The 17,523-nt window shown below is 45.0% G+C and overlaps 3 protein-coding genes across 14 annotated transcripts in view; 2 read left to right on the top strand and 1 right to left on the bottom strand.

Moving 5' to 3' along the window:
• The first annotated feature begins 633 nt into the window (after positions 1-633).
• On the top strand, positions 634-8,134 carry LOC110493520 (NACHT, LRR and PYD domains-containing protein 12). Of its 3 annotated transcripts, none has more exons than XM_021567851.3 (10): positions 643-775; positions 1,481-1,597; positions 1,761-3,470; positions 3,663-4,010; positions 4,198-4,365; positions 4,475-4,645; positions 4,956-5,126; positions 5,342-5,515; positions 5,605-5,778; positions 6,044-8,134. In XM_021567851.3, the coding sequence occupies exons 2-10, from the start codon at positions 1,551-1,553 to the stop codon at positions 6,054-6,056; spliced, it is 2,976 nt and encodes a 991-aa protein (XP_021423526.3). In that variant the 5' UTR covers positions 643-775; positions 1,481-1,550; the 3' UTR covers positions 6,057-8,134. The 3 variants fall into 3 exon arrangements, with proteins under 3 accessions (XP_090060745.1, XP_021423526.3, XP_036805340.2); XM_036949445.2 differs by having other exon boundaries at positions 649-775; positions 1,576-1,597; XM_090204619.1 differs by lacking the exon at positions 1,481-1,597 and having other exon boundaries at positions 634-775.
• On the top strand, positions 7,089-12,561 carry LOC149975693 (elongation factor 1-alpha, somatic form-like). Of its 3 annotated transcripts, none has more exons than XM_021567853.3 (8): positions 7,089-7,309; positions 8,576-8,774; positions 9,059-9,238; positions 9,599-9,895; positions 10,157-10,307; positions 10,668-10,924; positions 11,489-11,723; positions 12,054-12,561. In XM_021567853.3, exons 1-8 carry the CDS (start codon positions 7,089-7,091, stop codon positions 12,176-12,178), a joined length of 1,665 nt encoding a protein of 554 aa, XP_021423528.3. In that variant the 3' UTR covers positions 12,179-12,561. The 3 variants fall into 3 exon arrangements, with proteins under 3 accessions (XP_021423528.3, XP_021423530.3, XP_090060746.1); XM_021567855.3 differs by having other exon boundaries at positions 7,189-7,309; positions 8,629-8,774; XM_090204620.1 differs by lacking the exon at positions 7,089-7,309 and having other exon boundaries at positions 8,210-8,774.
• A 383-nt stretch (positions 12,562-12,944) lies between these two features.
• Positions 12,945-17,523, bottom strand: part of LOC110493519 (potassium voltage-gated channel subfamily KQT member 5) — a 162,965-nt gene continuing 158,386 nt past the window's right edge. For all 8 annotated transcript variants that reach the window (XM_021567850.3, XM_090204615.1, XM_090204617.1 and 5 more), the window contains one exon: positions 12,945-16,558. In XM_021567850.3, coding sequence (XP_021423525.3) covers positions 15,239-16,558 — 1,320 coding nt within the window. In that variant the 3' untranslated portion in view covers positions 12,945-15,238. The remainder of the gene's footprint in view (positions 16,559-17,523) is intronic.

Here is a 17,523-nt window from a genome sequence, read left to right as displayed (position 1 = left end):
CAGCAAGATAAGATTTGGAAAATGAAAAATCTTAATGGGAAGAAGATTAAAAGCCATGTCCCTGGTGCATATGTTAGGTTGAAGCGAGTCATCACTGGAGTCCCAATATCTATGTCCACAGATGATATCAAAGATGTGAAGGGAGGCAGAGTGATTGGGGACAAAAGTTGATCAGTAGGAAAGAAGGCCAAAGAAGGGAAAGCTTATCAGGGATGCTGAGGTTTGAGAAAGCCGGGAAAAGTACAGATCGGATTCCTTCGTTTCAATGTTAGAGAATTTGTCCCGTATGCACTGCAGTGTTTTAAATGCCAAAGAATGGGACATGTAGCTGGTCAGTGTGAAGGAAAGAAAAGATGTGCCGAGTGTGGAGGGGCATATGATTACAGTGAATGTGGAAGCAATGTGAAAATGAAGTGCTGTAATGGTGGGGGGGGGGACGCAGTGCAGCATTTGGTGGATGCCAGGCACAGAGAAAGGCTAGAGGCTCAGCGATATGGGATCAGTAGAAGTTAGCGATTCATTTGGTTTTGAAATGTATTTTCACGGTAGTACAGAATTGGGCAGATCATTATTTATCGTACATTGCAGCACAGTAGGTGGCGGCATGCGCGAAAACGATTGTTTGCGGACCGCTATGATATAATAGAAGCAGAAGAAGAAGAATGCCATAACAGCGTTGGCTGCTTCTGTACTGCTCCGCATTTGAGCTATCTGAAAAACATGAATTTATCGAGACGAATTGGTCAAATTGAAAAAGACGGAGAAAAGCAAGCATGTAAGCATATAACTGTGGAATTGCATTAGTTCGGTGGTTGTTTGTAATTTACAGCACATAAAAGTGGAATGTGATGAATGCTGCTAGCCTGTACATTATCGTAGCCATTTACTGTAGCTTTTAGGTATGGAGTTGAGTTTAGTCCTCTAGCCCAGACTGATTCCTAATAGGACCTGTAGTTAAGCTAAAGCGGATTCGGTGTTTTGTCAGCTATTTAGCTATACCAGCTAGTTAGCTACACAGGCCACATAGATCATGATACCGTCCCTAAAGTTAGCAAATGATTTGACCAGTCTCTAAACTTGACTAACGCAGTGGCCTTGTGGTTAGTGTCCCCCCTGAGATTGGACGGTTGTGAGTTCAATCCCTGGCCGAGTCATACCAAAGACTGTAAAAATGGGACATGATGCACCTCTGCTTGGCACTCAGCGCATGTCACGGAGTACAAGGAGTGTAATGTTAACACCAACACATAGCCAGGTTACCAATGAGAAGCTGAGGTGGAAATCTTAGCTTGAATAGTTTGTGGCTTAACATGTTCAGGAATCATTTCCCATATGAGAGGCAGTGCAATTTAGGGAGTATTGGCAGTACATCACTGATGTAGTGTACCAATATTGCTAATCACAATATTCTGTGTGTATTACAAGTCAATGGTTGGTTGGTAGTGGGACTAGCTAGCCTGTCTTACTGCATTCTACACAGATTTTGTCTCTTGAGAAATTGGAGGGACACAAACGTTGGTAGTAACAGATCCCCCCCCTCCTCTGAATCCATGAACATGTTTTGCCCTGGGAAAGAAAACCGATTGACTGAACAAAGGTAAGATAATCACATTCACCACACAGTAAGAACAGAGGACCAGCTCAGAATGAGTCTATTGAAAATGAATGTCATTTTGAATCCACAGTAGGGCATGTTCATTGAAGCGTTAGTATTTTATATTGCACGTAGAAAATACTATTTTTATTTGCCAATTTGACAGGAATGTCTCTGCCTCCCATGTGGGAAAACTCCGCAATAAGTTAAAAGCCATCTTGAAGAAAAAGTACCAACGTCCACCAGGGGGAGAAACTGAGCATCCATTTTATATACATTGTGATCTCCACTATCCACCTGGTGAAAGTAGCAAGGAGAACCAACATGAGTACATTCTATCTGAGCCAGGCTACAGGAGAAGACATCAAGGAACATGTTCATTCCGAAACTCAGAAGTCGATGAGCCTATCAGAACAGCTCTGACAAAGGGCGTCTCTGGTATTGGCAAAACTAGCCAGGTGCGGATGATGATTCTTAACTGGGCAGAGGGAAAAGGAAACCAGGAAGTTCAACTAATATTTCCCCTTCCTTTCCGAGAGCTGAATTTGCTGAAAGAGAGACTGAGTCTGATTGAACTTCTTTACGAGTTTTTCCCAGAATTGAAAGAACCAGGAATTTGCAACTTGGAGAACTGCAGAGTTGGGTTCTTCTTTGACGGGCTGGATGAATTCCGTCGTCCTCTCGACTTCAAGAACAGCCTGATTGTGACCAATGTCACCGAGGTTTCCTCTGTGCCGACACTGCTGACAAACCTCATTAACGGTAATCTCCTTCCCTCCGCCGCTCACATATGGATTACATCCAGACCTGCGGCAGTCAGTCGCATCCCTCTTCAGTACATTGACAGAGTGTCAGAAATCGAAGGCTTCACCGACTCCCAGAAAGAGGAGTTCTTCAGGAGAGCAATCAATGACGAGAACCAGGCCAAAGCAGTTATCACCTACTTGAAGAACTCGAAGGGCCTCTACAACTTGTGCCAGATACCTTTTATCTGTTCAATCTCAGCGTCAATCCTCGAGAAACAGACATATGTACCCGACAAAACATGCGAACCTGTCGCACTAACTCCATTATTTAACGACCTACTCATCCTGTTACAAATGGCGAACCACAATGTAAAGATAGTTAACGAATTGGGGGAACTAGCCTTGAAGCAGTTGGTGAAAGGCAACACGGTTTTCTACGAGGAAGACCTACGAGAGTGCAACATTGATGCCCGAGTGGCAGCTGTGTACGCAAAAGGGAACATACCCATCTTCAGGGAGGATATTGGGCTGCACCAACAGAAGATCTACTACTTTGGGCATACCACCATTCAGGAGTTCTTTGGCGCATTGCGGTTTCTTCAGTCTGTTGACGTCCAAGACGAAAACCGGGCTGTCAACCAGAAAACCCAGTTCGAGAGAACTCTCTGGTTTTTTAGAGATGCCACCCAACTCAAGAGCGCGGTGGACATGACTTTGCGGAGCAAGACCGGACACATGGACCTCTTCCTTCGCTTCCTCCTCGGCATTGCGCAGAACTTTAACCAGATGTTCTCCGAGGCTGGCTTCACCTCGTCTACTACCCTTCCGGAAATGTTAGTGTACATCAAGGAGAAGGTCTTGGAGAATCCCGCTTCGCCGAGGACCCTCAACCTGCTGAACTGCCTGAGGGAACTGAAAGACTACTCTCTAGACAACGATAGTGTGCACTTTCTCAAGACGGGAATCCCCCCAGATGCCAAATATCCACCTTCACATTGGTCCGACCTGGCCACTCTCTTAGTAGCATCGGAGTCTGGGCCGATAGACATGCTTGGGTTGGAAGTAGAGAACAGAGGAGACGAGGAACTTCTGAGGATGCTGCCAGTGATCAAAGCTTCCCAGACAGCCACGTAAGTACTTGGTCATTTAACAATACCCGCTATTACATATCTATATGACATGTCGGTAACGCACAAGATAATTGTCATCAAAATTATGTAATTCAAGATTGTTGGGCTCGTCTTACAGTTTTGTTGGTTCAAGTGGCTACTAGTATGACGTCTAATGTGCTTCTTGATTCCATAAACCCTCCTTCCCACCAGACTGTCGTATCACAACCTGACTGAGAAATCCTGTGAATGTCTGGGCTCGGCGCTTACCTCAAAGGTGTCCAATCTGAAAACTCTGGACCTGAGTTTCAACACGCTGAAGGACTCAGGAGTGCAGCTGTTGGCGGCCGGCCTGGCCAAGCCACATTGCCGACTGGAGAGACTGAAACTGTCCGGCTGCAGGGTGAAACAGAATGGCTTTGCAGCTCTGGCCAAAGCTCTCAAATCCAACCCGTCGCACCTGCGAGAGCTGGATCTGAGTGGCAACGAACCGGAAGAATCGGGGGTGTTTCATCTCGTTGACGGACTAAAGGTTGTTAAGTGCGAACTGCAGATCCTGAAGTGAGTATCGAGTAAATGTCCACGGAACCTGTTGTGTTCTGATTTTGTGTAGGCTTGCTTTACCCCCACTTGTAACATCATTTAATTAAATTATCTTTTGTGTTAATATTGTGGCTGGATGAAAATGAAATTCCCTTCTGTAAGGAAATAGTTGTTGTCTTCAAAAAAATGTTGTAATCTTCGTTAGGCTCTCAAACTGCAAGCTGGGCCTGGAGCTGAGTCGCGCTCTGGCGGTGTTGCTGATAGACAACCCCAGACACCTGCGAGAGCTGGACGTCAGCATGAACGACCTGGGAGACCGGGGGGTGAAGCTGCTCATGGACATACTGAAGTCAACCCAGATATACAAACTGGAGTGAGTACTGCCTGGAGTATTGTAGTACACTTACACATTCCACCTCACTGATTCTAAAGTGGAATGTTCCCTGTAGTAAATGTACCATACATTCTCCCTCCACCACCAGGTTGTACTGTTGTCAGCTCACTGAGAAATGCTGTGAGAACATGTTTGGATGTCTGCTGAACATCCCCAGTCTGAGGGAGCTCAACCTGAGCAACAACAACCTGAAGGACGAGGGGGTCAAGATGCTTTGCAACGCCTTCGGACTGCCCGCCTGTCAACTGGAGAAACTCAAGTAAGCTAGCTAGCTCACAGAGAGTTGTGCCCAATCCCGTGTACACCCCTATGAAAACAAGTTAGACAATTTTGGCAATTCAAAAACAAATCAGTCATGGGCCGAATTTGGCCCGCTGGCTGCCAGTTTGCTTTGCCATATGAGCTGAATAGTACATTCAAACTTGTCCAGTTTTGTTTAGGAAATGTGTATTTTTTGCTGTGTTATCTTATTCCAACCTCCTTGGATACCACACATACATATTGAAGAATAAAATCATTGATGAATGAAAAATTGAATTGACATTGGCGAGTGTTGCCCTTCTCTCCAGTCTGGCGAGCTGTGGCTTCACGTCTGGAGACTGTTGTTGGCTGGCTGGAGGGTTCAGTTTCAGCCCCACCTTCCTCAAACAGCTGGATATCAGCAGGAACCACCTGGGCCACTCAGATGTCGCGTTTTTCCTGTTCCTCAAAACTATACGCTTTTCACTGGAGACCCTACGGTGAGTACTGCGATTAGACTGTACAATTGTAGAAGGCCTAATGGTTCACCATTGATTAGTTTAGTTGATAGATATATTTTTACATTGAAATGGCATCAACAGGCACATCATGTGTGATTTAGAGGGACAGTATACTCAAATCAAACGACAGACTAATGTTGTTCGTATTTGTTGAACCCCCCACCACACACACACACACACACACACACACCTAGACTGAGTGACTGTAAGATGACAGAGCTATGCTGTCCAGAGCTGGTCGAAGCTCTCCGCTCCAGTCTCACCAACCTGAAAGAACTGGATCTATCTAGAAACGAACTGGGAGACATCGGTGTAAAAACACTCTGCATGGGACTGACCTCAACAACCTGTAAGCTGGAGAGACTGTTGTAAGTACCATGTTAACAGAGTTAATACTTAGAAGCATATTCACAAAAAATGCATTGTTGAGTAAGGTTAATGTTGCCCCTCCCCCCAGTCTGAGATGCTGTGGGATCACAGTAAAGGGCTGCTCCTCCCTAGCCGTAGCCCTGAAGTCCAGCTGCTCCAAAATCACAGAACTAGGCCTGATGGGAAACGACACGGGAGAAGAAGGACTGAGAATTCTCTCCGGCATCAGGGATGACCCACGCTACAAACTACAGACTCTAGAGTACGTACTGGTGCCATCAATGCTCAGAAAAGTTACTTGTTAATGTTACCATAGAAACAGTGCAAAATGTGGGACAGGAAATTTTTATTTGTTTTGCGAACTTGAAAGATATTCTCTAGATAGACTCTAGATATGCTGCCCTCTTGCTTTAGCTTTCTTGAGAAATGTTACCAATCGGGTTTTTATCTACGTAGTCATAATTTGTAGGCCTACATTAGTGCAATGTAATCATTAGTCCATTTGTTAATCTTATTCTTCTTTCCAGAATAAACGATTGAGAGTGGCCTTGCTCGCTGGATGGAGGTGGTTCTTGGCTCGACCTCTTCCCAAATCTGGAGTTACTGAACAAGGAACACTCTGGAGTGAAGATACGAAACGATTGGCTGATAAGTCTCGACACACTAGCTCAACACTAAGCAGTTGACGTGCTTTGGATCAACAGGACTGGTTCACTGACTGTTGACCATTTTTAAAGTGCCTTTCAGTATCCTGGCTGCTCACACTTGAACAGAAGCCCAAAGAGTATTTACCTAGAACCAGATAGTGAGGCTGAAATGACACACACACACTGTTACTAACTCCGTTCCTCTGGTCTTGCTACAGTATCAACTCATTTAACCTTTGCAGAAGCCTTACAGTATGTTTTGCACATCAGTATGTACACTAGTATGTATAGCCTTTGTAACAGGCGCCTCTGCTCCTCAGACGCACATGACCGGCCTCTTGACAACGTCTTAGCCAACTACGGTAGAGAAAAGCTATCAGTTTGGTGGAGTGAGGTTACGTTACAGCGTCTCTGAGGGAGAAGGATGATGCAACGTTTTATTTTTAACACTGGTACAGTCCCTTGGTAGCACAGTCTTTTTGTTTTTCAATTTTTATTTGATAGTGCTTTTTCTTAATTAAGATCGGAAATTAAGATCGGAAAATGTGTACAGTAGTACAACTCTTGGTTTATTTATTATTGTTGCGTACAATGTACATTTTACCCAAATATACCTAGCTACTTCTATTGGTCATGATGGTTTTAAAAAAAAAAAAAGGTACTAATGGGAGGTTTAACTTCAGAAGCTTTCCAACTTTGGTCATATGTTTCAGGTCTGGTCTCCAGATCTGTTTGCGCCTACTGCAACAGTCTGGTTGACGCAGTATTTCACGTTAAACAAGTGCCTTTAGAGTAGTGTGATTGTGAGGGACACAGTTCTCTACTATTTGTCTCCTCTGCTGGTATGTACAGTATGTCTGTTTGAGTGTGCTCGTATGTGTGTTCTGTTAGTGTGTTTGTGTGTACATGTATACAATCATGTCTCATGTTCAAATTGTTACAATGTTACACATTGATGGTTTGGGCTGATACTCTGATTGTTATGGTACATCACCACCACCTAGTGGCGAAGGGGGTTAAACTAATGACGTATGTGAAGCCAATAGCGCCAGAACCCACTACTGGGTCCCTAATAATAAACCAGACAGCATCTTTTGCTACACGATCACTGACCGAATTATTGCGAGCGCATCTACACAAACCCAGGTATGATACCATTTTAGCTAACAACAAGTAAAAGTATTAACCAACCATGGTCTGCATTTTTAAACGTGTGCTGTGAAAGGATGGTCGGACGAGGTAGGTGTAACGCTGGATGTCATGGTGTTATGCAAGGCAGTCAGTTTGGATGTATTGCACACTGTCTCCATGTGGAAATTACAATAACAACTCGGCTGACACTATTAGCAAAACAATAAGGGGTTGCTCTCGGAAGGTAATATGGCGCAGTGTAATACCTCGGGTATCGGTATGAACCGGCGCTGTAGCCTATGTGTTTGGATAAGTAGTTACCAAGCCAGCAAGATGCACGATAGTGGCGTCAATATTCGCAAAACTAAGCCAGCAGTCCTTTAATAGCCCACCTATTGCTGTCCCGTAATGTCTTTCATTGCTTCGTAGGAGCTAATAAACATATTATATGATGGCCACAATACCATTATTTTTGTCAAGTTTTTGTAACTACACAATATAAATGTTCCTTATGCGTTTACATGGTATTTCTTTGATATCTTGTTAATAGCCATGTTATGTAATAAATCAAACTTTGTTTTAGTGTAAATTGTAGCAGGTGTTTAGGGGAGTAAATGACGATGGAGGGGTTACCTAGGTAAAATTGGGAGTCGTTGCAAATGGCACCTTATTCCCTATAGGCTATAGTGTACTATTCCCTGTATAGAGCCCAGTGCACTAAATATGGAACAGGGTGCCATTTGGAATGTAACCTGGGTGTATATTGATTGGTTGACTGGCCCATTGTTTCTGTGACTGCCTCTTGAAATATTAAACGTCCCAAATACTGTTTGCACCCAACCACCAGTCTCCAGTGTCATCATGAACATGGTGGGGTCGACTTTGAGAACCAGGAAGGAAAATAACAGCTGTGTTGTTGAGGAAATATCTGCTTTTCATTCACCTGTTCTTTCATTCTGATGACCTCACTCTCAAAATGGTGGCAAGCCACTCAGTAAAACTGTATACACATTGTCAGGGAAGGGAATGGAGAGAGCTCGATGACTGCAATTATGACGTGTGAGGGAATAGAGATGTTTGTGTGATGCAATAATCTGCCAACTGTTGTGAGCTTTCTTCGTTGCTTAGCAACCTTATCAACTAAACAAAGCATTGCATAGGGATACTGGACTCGGTCACTAGTATTAATCAATTTCAGAAATATTTGTCTTCTTAACACCTCCTAAAATGTAATACATTTTGCTTGGTTAATGACATTGTAATTCCTAATAACTTGGCTAGCTTGGTTGACCCCTCTTGCCACAATCTACTCCGGTGTCTTCCTGAGCGAACAGCTATGGGCAAGGAGAAGCTTCACATCAACATCGTGGTGATCGGCCATGTGGACTCAGGCAAGTCGACCACCACAGGCCACCTCATCTACAAGTGTGGGGGCATCGACAAGAGGACCATTGAGAAGTTTGAGAAGGAGGCCGCTGAGGTATGGAGGTGGCCAGACACAAGTGACTTAACTCTCTGTGCTGGGAATGTGTTTAAGGTCTAGCCTGTCGTCATACATGATCGATATGTTAGAGACTATTGTCAAACTTTACACCATGCTCGGTATTTCAGGGATATGGTATGATTCCACTTTGAATCCATACCATTGAATTTACTATTGACTTATCTACCTCTTGATATCTCTCTCTCGATTTTGTTCCAACAAAGCAAAGACAAAAGAGACAAACTGCACAGACTTTTGCCATTGATTTGGTCTGTCTTTAGATGGGGAAGGGCTCGTTCAAGTACGCCTGGGTGCTGGACAAGCTGAAGGCAGAGAGGGAGCGAGGCATCACCATCGACATCTCCCTGTGGAAGTTTGAGACCAGCAGGTACTACGTCACCATCATCGACGCCCCGGGACACAGGGACTTCATCAAGAACATGATCACTGGCACCTCTCAGGTATGGGCTGCAGACACTACCATATCCTGCTGTCACTAAACATGGACCCTGACTAAAAGTTTAGCCAAGGGCCTTCTTATTTGGTACTTATGGGCCGCAAAACTGGAAGACGGAAGAGCATGAAACATATTAAACATGTCTTCTATACTTTTAGAAAACTTTGAGCAGGATTACATTGGCTACTCTGAAAATCAAACGGTTATTTTGGGAATCCATAAACGGCACCATATTTTAAGATTACATTTACTAAAACAAAAAATAAGAATAAGAAATTGCTTATTTTTTCATGTAACACTTTCTGCTTTCAAACTGCTTTCAAATGCACACAAAATTAGACGTCATGGTTGCTCCCTGCCACAGGCGGACTGTGCTGTGCTCATCGTGGCGGCGGGCGTGGGCGAGTTCGAGGCGGGCATCTCCAAGAATGGGCAAACCCGCGAGCACGCCCTTCTGGCCTATACCCTAGGGGTCAAGCAGCTGATCGTAGGGGTCAACAAGATGGACTCCACCGAGCCCAACTACAGCCAGAAACGCTACGAGGAGATTGTGAAGGAAGTCAGCACCTATATTAAGAAGATTGGTTACAACCCGGATACGGTGGCCTTCGTTCCCATCTCTGGCTGGAATGGGGACAATATGCTGGAGGCTAGCCCTAATGTTAGTAGTCTTCTTTGTATACTTATCCTTATCGTTTTCCAAGACAGGAGGACACTTTACATTCTTAGGACGCAACCTTATTACACAATATAGTTGCAGATGCAGTTGTGCACACCTCCACTGAATTACACTGCCCAATTAGTGTAACTGCAGTTGTATGAAAAGTGTTTAGTTTTTACAAGGTGTCTTAATACGTATTTCTTATGTAGGCCATAACGCTTAAGCTAGGCTTGTTCCTAATGTTTGGTCTGGTCCCTGTAGATGACATGGTTCAAAGGGTGGAAGATCACCCGTAAGGACGGCAACGCCTCTGGGACCACCCTGCTGGAGGCCCTGGACGCCATCCAGCCGCCCTCCCGCCCCACTGACAAACCCCTCCGCCTGCCCCTACAGGACGTCTACAAGATAGGGGGTGAGGCCCTGGGAGGCGTTCAAACCCACCACTGGTGCTATGCCAGTGGCTTAGGGGTCAATTCCATTTCAATTGTTGTTTTTTCAGCTCTTACATACATTTGATTTTTGATGTTATACCTGGTACTCAGGCTGGGATTCAATCCGAGCTGCGTTCGATCCGCGATCTAGCACGCTTGACATTTAACTGGAATTTACAATTAAGCTGACATCTGCAGCATTTACCTTGGAATGCGATCTCTGCGGAGGTGGGAACATTGCAATTAAATGCTACAATTTCTACAGGTGCGATCGGATTCAATCCAAAGAGACTTGAAAGATTTCCTCAAATGTTTCATGCCTCTCACCTCCCTCCTCCCAGGTATTGGTACGGTCCCGGTGGGGCGGGTGGAGACGGGCGTGATCAAGCCAGGCATGGTGGTGACTTTTGCCCCCGTCAATGTGACCACGGAGGTCAAGTCAGTGGAGATGCACCACGAGGCGCTGACCGAGGCCATGCCCGGAGACAACGTGGGCTTTAACGTCAAGAACGTGTCGGTAAAAGACATACGGCGAGGGAACGTGGCTGGAGACAGTAAGAACGACCCGCCGATGGAGGTGGCCAGCTTCACCGCACAGGTCTGGATAGGAGAGTTGGCTGTGGAGAACATTGTGTGTCTGGATAGGAGAGTTGGCTGTGGAGAACATTGTGTGTCTGGATAGGAGAGTTGGCTGTGGAGAACATTGTGTGTCTGGATAGGAGAGTTGGCTGTGGAGAACATTGTGTGTCTGGATAGGAGAGTTGGCTGTGGAGAACATTGTGTGTCTGGATAGGAGAGTTGGCTGTGGAGAACATTGTGTGTCTGGATAGGAGAGTTGGCTGTGGAGAACATTGTGTGTCTGGATAGGAGAGTTGGCTGTGGAGAACATTGTGTGTCTGGATAGGAGAGTTGGCTGTGGAGAACATTGTGTGTCTGGATAGGAGAGTTGGCTGTGGAGAACATTGTGTGTCTGGATAGGAGAGTTGGCTGTGGAGAACATTGTGTGTCTGGACTGAAACGAGACCTTACGAGACACCATTCCTGTTTTTGTCCAATTCACACATCACTTACTACCCTGTTTAGAAAGGAAACAAATAGCATAGAGTCACATAGAAGAGAAATGACTTGTGTGTGTGTGTGTGTCTCCTCCCTCCTCCCTCAGGTCATCATCCTGAACCACCCAGGTCAGATCAGTGCCGGCTACGCCCCCGTGCTGGACTGCCACACGGCCCACATCGCCTGTAAGTTCGCCGAGCTGAAGGAGAAGATTGACCGGCGCTCGGGCAAGAAGCTGGAGGACAACCCCAAGGCCCTGAAGTCTGGCGACGCAGCCATCGTTGCCATGGTCCCCGGGAAGCCCATGTGTGTGGAGAGCTTCTCCGAGTACCCACCACTTGGTAGGTGGTGTGTGTGTGTGTCTGCCCTCAACTCAGATCCCTATTGGGGGGACAGATGACGTGTACTGTGCATCTTTATTGTCATATAGATATTACAGAACTGGCTCTGTTCATCAGATAAGAAGTTGTCTCCATCCTTCATCAGTCTTGGTGCTTCTTGTCTAGAACTAATCACATGTTCCATTTAGTATTTTCAAAGTGCTACAGTTGATCACAAATCAACTATAGCATTGTATCATGTGCTATAAAGCCTGTAATAGACTGAAATGCGTTTATAATAAAGTCATTTGAAATATGACTCGCATTCGATCAATCTCTCCATCCTCCCAGGGCGCTTTGCGGTGCGTGACATGCGTCAGACTGTGGCGGTGGGCGTGATCAAGGCGGTGGAGAAGAAGGCTCCTTCCACGGGCAAGGTCACCAAGTCGGCCCAGAAGGCCCAGAAGGTCAAATGAACGTTGTGTTGGGCTCGCGACGTTAGCATCCGCCCCCGTAAAAACATCACCCCCCTGCTAAACACCATAGTCAAAGTCTGGTCCATGCTCACGATGCATCGCAAGAGCAGACGGAGGAAAAAAATGTCATGGTATATTCATTAAGGAAGTGTTCTGTTTTATATATATATATATATATGTTTTGGACTGCTTGTTTGACTGTTTGTAGTTAGGATACACTATCTGAGTAGAAGACCATTTAAATAACTCCTCTAGATGTGTGCTATTGTACTCAGTTAAACGTCAAAAATGGTATTGATAGTGTTGGTTTGCATTAAACTAGCTGCTAGTTAATGTTAGTAAAAATGTACAAACATTTTTAAGTCGATAAAATGTTGAAATGGTGTTGTGTTTTCCTATGGCTGCTTGCATGTTCCCAATGCACTTTAAAAAAGATATCAGATACTAACACATTATAGCACCTTGCTTGGCTTAAAAGCTCCCTTGCACTGTTCAAACCTTGTCGACACTGTTCCCTCGACACCTTACTGTATGCAAACCTGTGAGCTTGATCTATATCAAAAGACATTAAAAAAGGGTTCAAACTTAGCAACATGTGCATCATTTTTCCACAGTCATTTACATATGGGTTGACAGTTGAAAAATGAAATAAATCATCTTCAAGGTAATAAATGGATGTCAACACGCTGCGACAGAACAGAACAGAACACCACGATGGTCATAGTCTAACAGAACGCGTCTGTAAATATGTCACAACACAACACACTTGAATTTCCTTTTTTTTTATATTATTATTGATGTAGGAGAATAGAAGTTTCTTTAATACCTTTCATGACATCACAGGTTTGTGATGGAGCTAACGGACATTATTACTACCGTATGTGCACGTCATTTAAATAAATTAGGATAATGATCGTATGAGACACAGTGATGACATTTCTAAAGGCCAGTTTTCCTTTGGTAATACATGGTCTGTCTGTGGATAAATAATGCCCAAATCAGATAATGTGAGACCATTTCAGCACAAAAGGCCAACAACCCACACGTTGGGTGCAAATAAATGTTGAAATGGACAGTATATCGCTAAGAAAGGCACCATGTTATGTACTGCATGTTTTTATATACTTCACATATTCTGGTAAAGCCTTCAATGATGATTTAATCGACCATAAATGTTTCTGCTAATGTTTCTGTTTCCAAAGGTATGTGTACTGGAGCTTTGGATTTAGCGTACAAGTTCATACTGCATTTCATGTTGTTTTTGAACGGGTTTCTCTCTTTTGAAACAACCCACTTGGTGAAACATCCAATAATCCTTACCAGGATCCTGTTCAGTAGGCACAAAATGTTACAAAACGTTGTGAAAACCGATGAAGTAGCCTACTACCTGAGGCTGAGCATGTCCAATGAGTCATCTTTGCATTCCGTTTCAAAATGTTTTGCTACATTGTGCCCTATTGAACATGACCTTGTTGTACCTGAATCTGTAACATTTAAAGGGATAGTCCACCCAAATTAGAAAATTACATTTTTATTTTGGTACCATGTAAAGGAATCGCTGTCCGTCATTGCTGTCTCTCCTTGTCCAAAGACTGCTTGAAGGGTAAGAAAAACAATGTAATTTTGTGATTTGTGTGACATATCCCTTTAAGTCAAAAGGGCTAATTGTTGTTAGGATTAGCCATGATGTCACTCACACTGCTTGCCAGGGAGTGCAAAATAACACTTACAGATTATTAACATAACATTATATACATTCTACAGCATGTCAACTTCAGTTTAAGCAATTTAATAAGCATTTAAAACTATAATGTATTAAAAGAACTACAGCCGGTGAGAGTGATTCCGACTGAAACCGTGTACTGTAAGACTGCTGGGTCACATAATCAGATAACATAATATACTTTTGCACATTTTCTCCCTTCATCGTGTTTTTCTCTCTTGTATTATAAGTAGCAAAAATGAATGAGAAGATACACAGGTATCTCAAGAAATCACATTCATAATGTGGATACCTTGGTCGTCGGGTAGAAAACACCTCGGGGTGCGCAATTGAACTGTGTTTTAGGCATAGAAATATAACTACTAGAACGGACATCCCCATTCAAAGGTGTCATGATGGGTGGACTGTATTTCTATTTCTATGGTTTTAGCAGCTATTCGTCTCCTGTGTGTGTGTTGGTGTGTGTGTGACCGGTTGGCAGAATTGAATTTACCTCAAACTAGTATTGACCTGGACTTGGCAAGTCTGTCATTGCAATGAGGGGTGTTTTGTGCCATTGTACGTCCACAATAGTCTCTCAAATCAGAAACGATTATAGGGAACTAATGTGGGTGAAAAACTTGGTCGTGTTGAGGCAACATTCATTTCAAGATGGCTGCCTCAGAAGCTTTGGATAACAGTATGATATTGGGTTCATGTAAGCATTTAACTTGCCCCATACGCTATAGACTTATACGTTAGGATGCCCCACACTTTAACTTCTACTGTACATGATTATGTGTATTAAAATGAAGGAAACGTTTTCTAGAAGGGTTTTGCCATAAGGCCTATAGGCATCAACAACTTCCTGTGTTAATGAATTAGGACTTATGGGTAAGTTGTAATACCATGACATTTGGACTGAAAACATGCAGTGCTCATGCAGTTTCGAGATCACAGATCAATCCATTGTCTTTCAGGATCAAGTTTTGCTTGTTTCTTTATATATATATATATATATATATATATATACAATATATATATATACACACAACCTCTTACTCAGTCTCTTTTTTATACACCTCTCTCTCTCTCTTTATTATACCTTCTTTGTTTTCTTTGTTTCCATTTCTTCAACCGTACTTTAAAAAAAGAATAATTCATGCAATGATATGTTCATGTATCGCCGACATGTATGAAAAATACGATGCTTTTTATCAAATGAATCAACATAAAAAATAAACAGAAATAACCATTATAGTCCCTCCCTGTTCCCCCTCCCCCCTCCCAAAATAGGATAAAGAGCTTCTCTGTAAGGTGAGGTTTTTTGATTGGTCCATACGACACGGGGGTGTGTCTTATTTTAGCCGTACGTGCGGCATGCTCAGGGACTCTGTGCTCCCGACTGAGGGGGGCGATGACATGTTCCCGCTCCTGCTGGCCAGGCTTCTATTGAACCCTGCCAGAGCACTTAACCCCGCCCCAAGCCCCGGGTCTGTCCTCAGTAGCTCTGATGAGTAAGAGGTTGCGTCGGCTGTCCCCTGGGACAGGAAGTCAAAGCCAAAAGCTCCACCTTGAGCCTCGGGGGGGAGAGGGAGGGCATCCACGTCCCTGTCGCTGATAAAGAGGTCCTCCTCCCCCCAGCCATCCCCGCCGCCCCCTCCCCCAGGGTCCTGACTACTGTGGGAGCCTGTGGGGGAATCGCTGCTGCAGGGGCTGGGGGAGGAGAGGCTGAGGCTAGGATGGTGGTGGCTATCCAGGGCCCTGGAGGTGGTTGACCCCCCCTGCCCCAGGTTTTGGATGGACATGGACTTGCCCAGGCTTTGGTCCACCTGGCTGGGGTTGGAGCCAGAGGAGCAGCGACCTCCTCCTCCCAGAGCAGAAGAGAGGGGTACCAGGGGCTCCATCTCCAGGCTTGTGTGTCTCCTCCAGGAGCCCTCTGCTTTGGCATTGCAGGGCCGGCCATTGCTGTTCCCACTGGACCCCCCTCTTGGCTGCCCCAGCCTCCCGATTCTGAGGCCTTGTTCTGGGCCTAACACATCACCATCCTCCCTCTCCTCCGGGCTTCCACAGAAGTCACCCACCTCCATCACCATCTCCCTCTCCCTCTCTGGCCTGGAGTGACCCACCGTCCGGCTGGGCTGGGGAGGAGGTGGTGGGGGCCTGGCCAGAGTAGGAAACCCCCCACCTCCAGATACACAATTAGGAGTAAGAATAGGAGGTGAGTGAGAAGAACTTCCTCTATGGACTGGTTCCCCACTTTCCGGCAGGGTATGATGATGATGATGTTGGTGGTGTTGAGGAAGGGGCGACGGACTGAACGAGGAGGGCGGGGGCCCACTGGTAGAAGGCGAGGTGGTGCCAGTGTTGAGGTTGAGGCTGAGCTCGGTGGACGGCGCCAGGATAAGGTGAAGTCCCCGGGACAGGTTTGAGGTGTTGGTGGAGGAGCGGGTCACGCGCCCCCCTTGGCCCTCTATCCCTGGCCCACCTCCGGTGCTGCTGACCTGGGTAGAGCAGGTAGAGTGGTCCTTGAAGAGGATAGAGCTCTGGTAGTCTGAGGTCTGCTCCAGCTCGAACAGGGGCAAGGAGGAGAGGGTGAGGGCAGAGGAGGAGCCTTTACGTAACACATGCCGGTAGATGTCCAACAGGGAGTCCAGCTTCGACTCAATAGACTGGACCTAGAGAGGGATGGATTGAAGGACGGAAGGAAGGAAGGAAATGATGGTTAATATTAGCTACACAAAAGAAAGAGTACTTTCACATAATTGTTCATACAAACAACATTTAACCACATTCAACCATAACATGTTGAATAACAGTAGTTGGTTGCCCTTTACACTCGTACCTGTACCCATATACGGGTTAAAAATGGCAGATTTGGGCACTAATGCTTCACAGCGCTGTAGGGGTTTGGACTGACATCCATTCTGAATTTGAGCACAGCGCGCGACAAGAAGTTGCCCCCCCATCTCTCCCGGTACTTGGGCAACGTTTGCTATTTTTGTTGTTCTCTTAGTGAGGGAAATGCTTTAAGTTAAGAGGACTCTATGTATTTTGAAAGATGAGACGTTGAGGATTATTGCAATAAATACCACTTTGATGTCACACAACCAAGCCAAACACCCGTGAGTCCAAACGTGCACTTCACATCTCCATATCATAAAACTCATGGCATGTACAGTGTCAGCGTGTATGATCACTATGTTTGATGTAGAAGAGGACATGGGGTCATAGGCTCATTCTGTTCAGAACAACTCAGAGTATGTTTGTTTACTATGAAGATAATTCGCAGTGGCACACGCACCTGAATGCACTCATGACTCCTTTCTATGCGTACCAAAATCCCGATCTGGATCTCTGAATTACCTTGTGAAAGCCTAACACTGTAAGATCGTATATATTAACTTAACTAGTCATGTTGACAATAGAACAAGCTTTCAAATCAGGCCCACCTGACCCAGACTGCGATTCATTATGGACCATTTTTGGATTGCGTAAACAGCAACAGTAATTGTGTGATGGCGGGGATGCAGGGTTGTGTTCCAAACGAAACAGCTACAAGTCTGCTTGCTCTAGTTCCTGAACGGCACAGCTAGGAGAGCTCAAAAAGTACCTTATGGTTGAAGACTCTTCTTTGAGTCAT

Source organism: Oncorhynchus mykiss, chromosome 17, assembly GCF_057628025.1.
Source record: "Oncorhynchus mykiss isolate SJ-2025 chromosome 17, ASM5762802v1, whole genome shotgun sequence".
In the NCBI taxonomy this organism is placed as follows: domain Eukaryota; kingdom Metazoa; phylum Chordata; class Actinopteri; order Salmoniformes; family Salmonidae; genus Oncorhynchus; species Oncorhynchus mykiss.
This window is presented reverse-complemented; position numbering and strand designations above follow the sequence as displayed.

Bases quoted from the DNA above. Each gene is read 5' to 3' on its own strand.
- LOC110493520 (XM_021567851.3), top strand. From the start codon at position 1,551: ATGAACATGTTTTGCCCTGGGAAAGAAAACCGATTGACTGAACAAAG. The intron at 4,366-4,474 runs GTGAGTACTGCC...CTCCACCACCAG, and splicing joins ACCCAGATATACAAACTGGA to GTTGTACTGTTGTCAGCTCA. The intron at 5,516-5,604 runs GTAAGTACCATG...CCCTCCCCCCAG, and splicing joins TGTAAGCTGGAGAGACTGTT to TCTGAGATGCTGTGGGATCA.
- LOC149975693 (XM_021567853.3), top strand. From the start codon at position 7,089: ATGTTCAAATTGTTACAATGTTACACATTGATGGTTTGGGCTGATACT. The intron at 8,775-9,058 runs GTATGGAGGTGG...GTCTGTCTTTAG, and splicing joins TTGAGAAGGAGGCCGCTGAG to ATGGGGAAGGGCTCGTTCAA. The intron at 10,308-10,667 runs GTGAGGCCCTGG...CCCTCCTCCCAG, and splicing joins GGACGTCTACAAGATAGGGG to GTATTGGTACGGTCCCGGTG.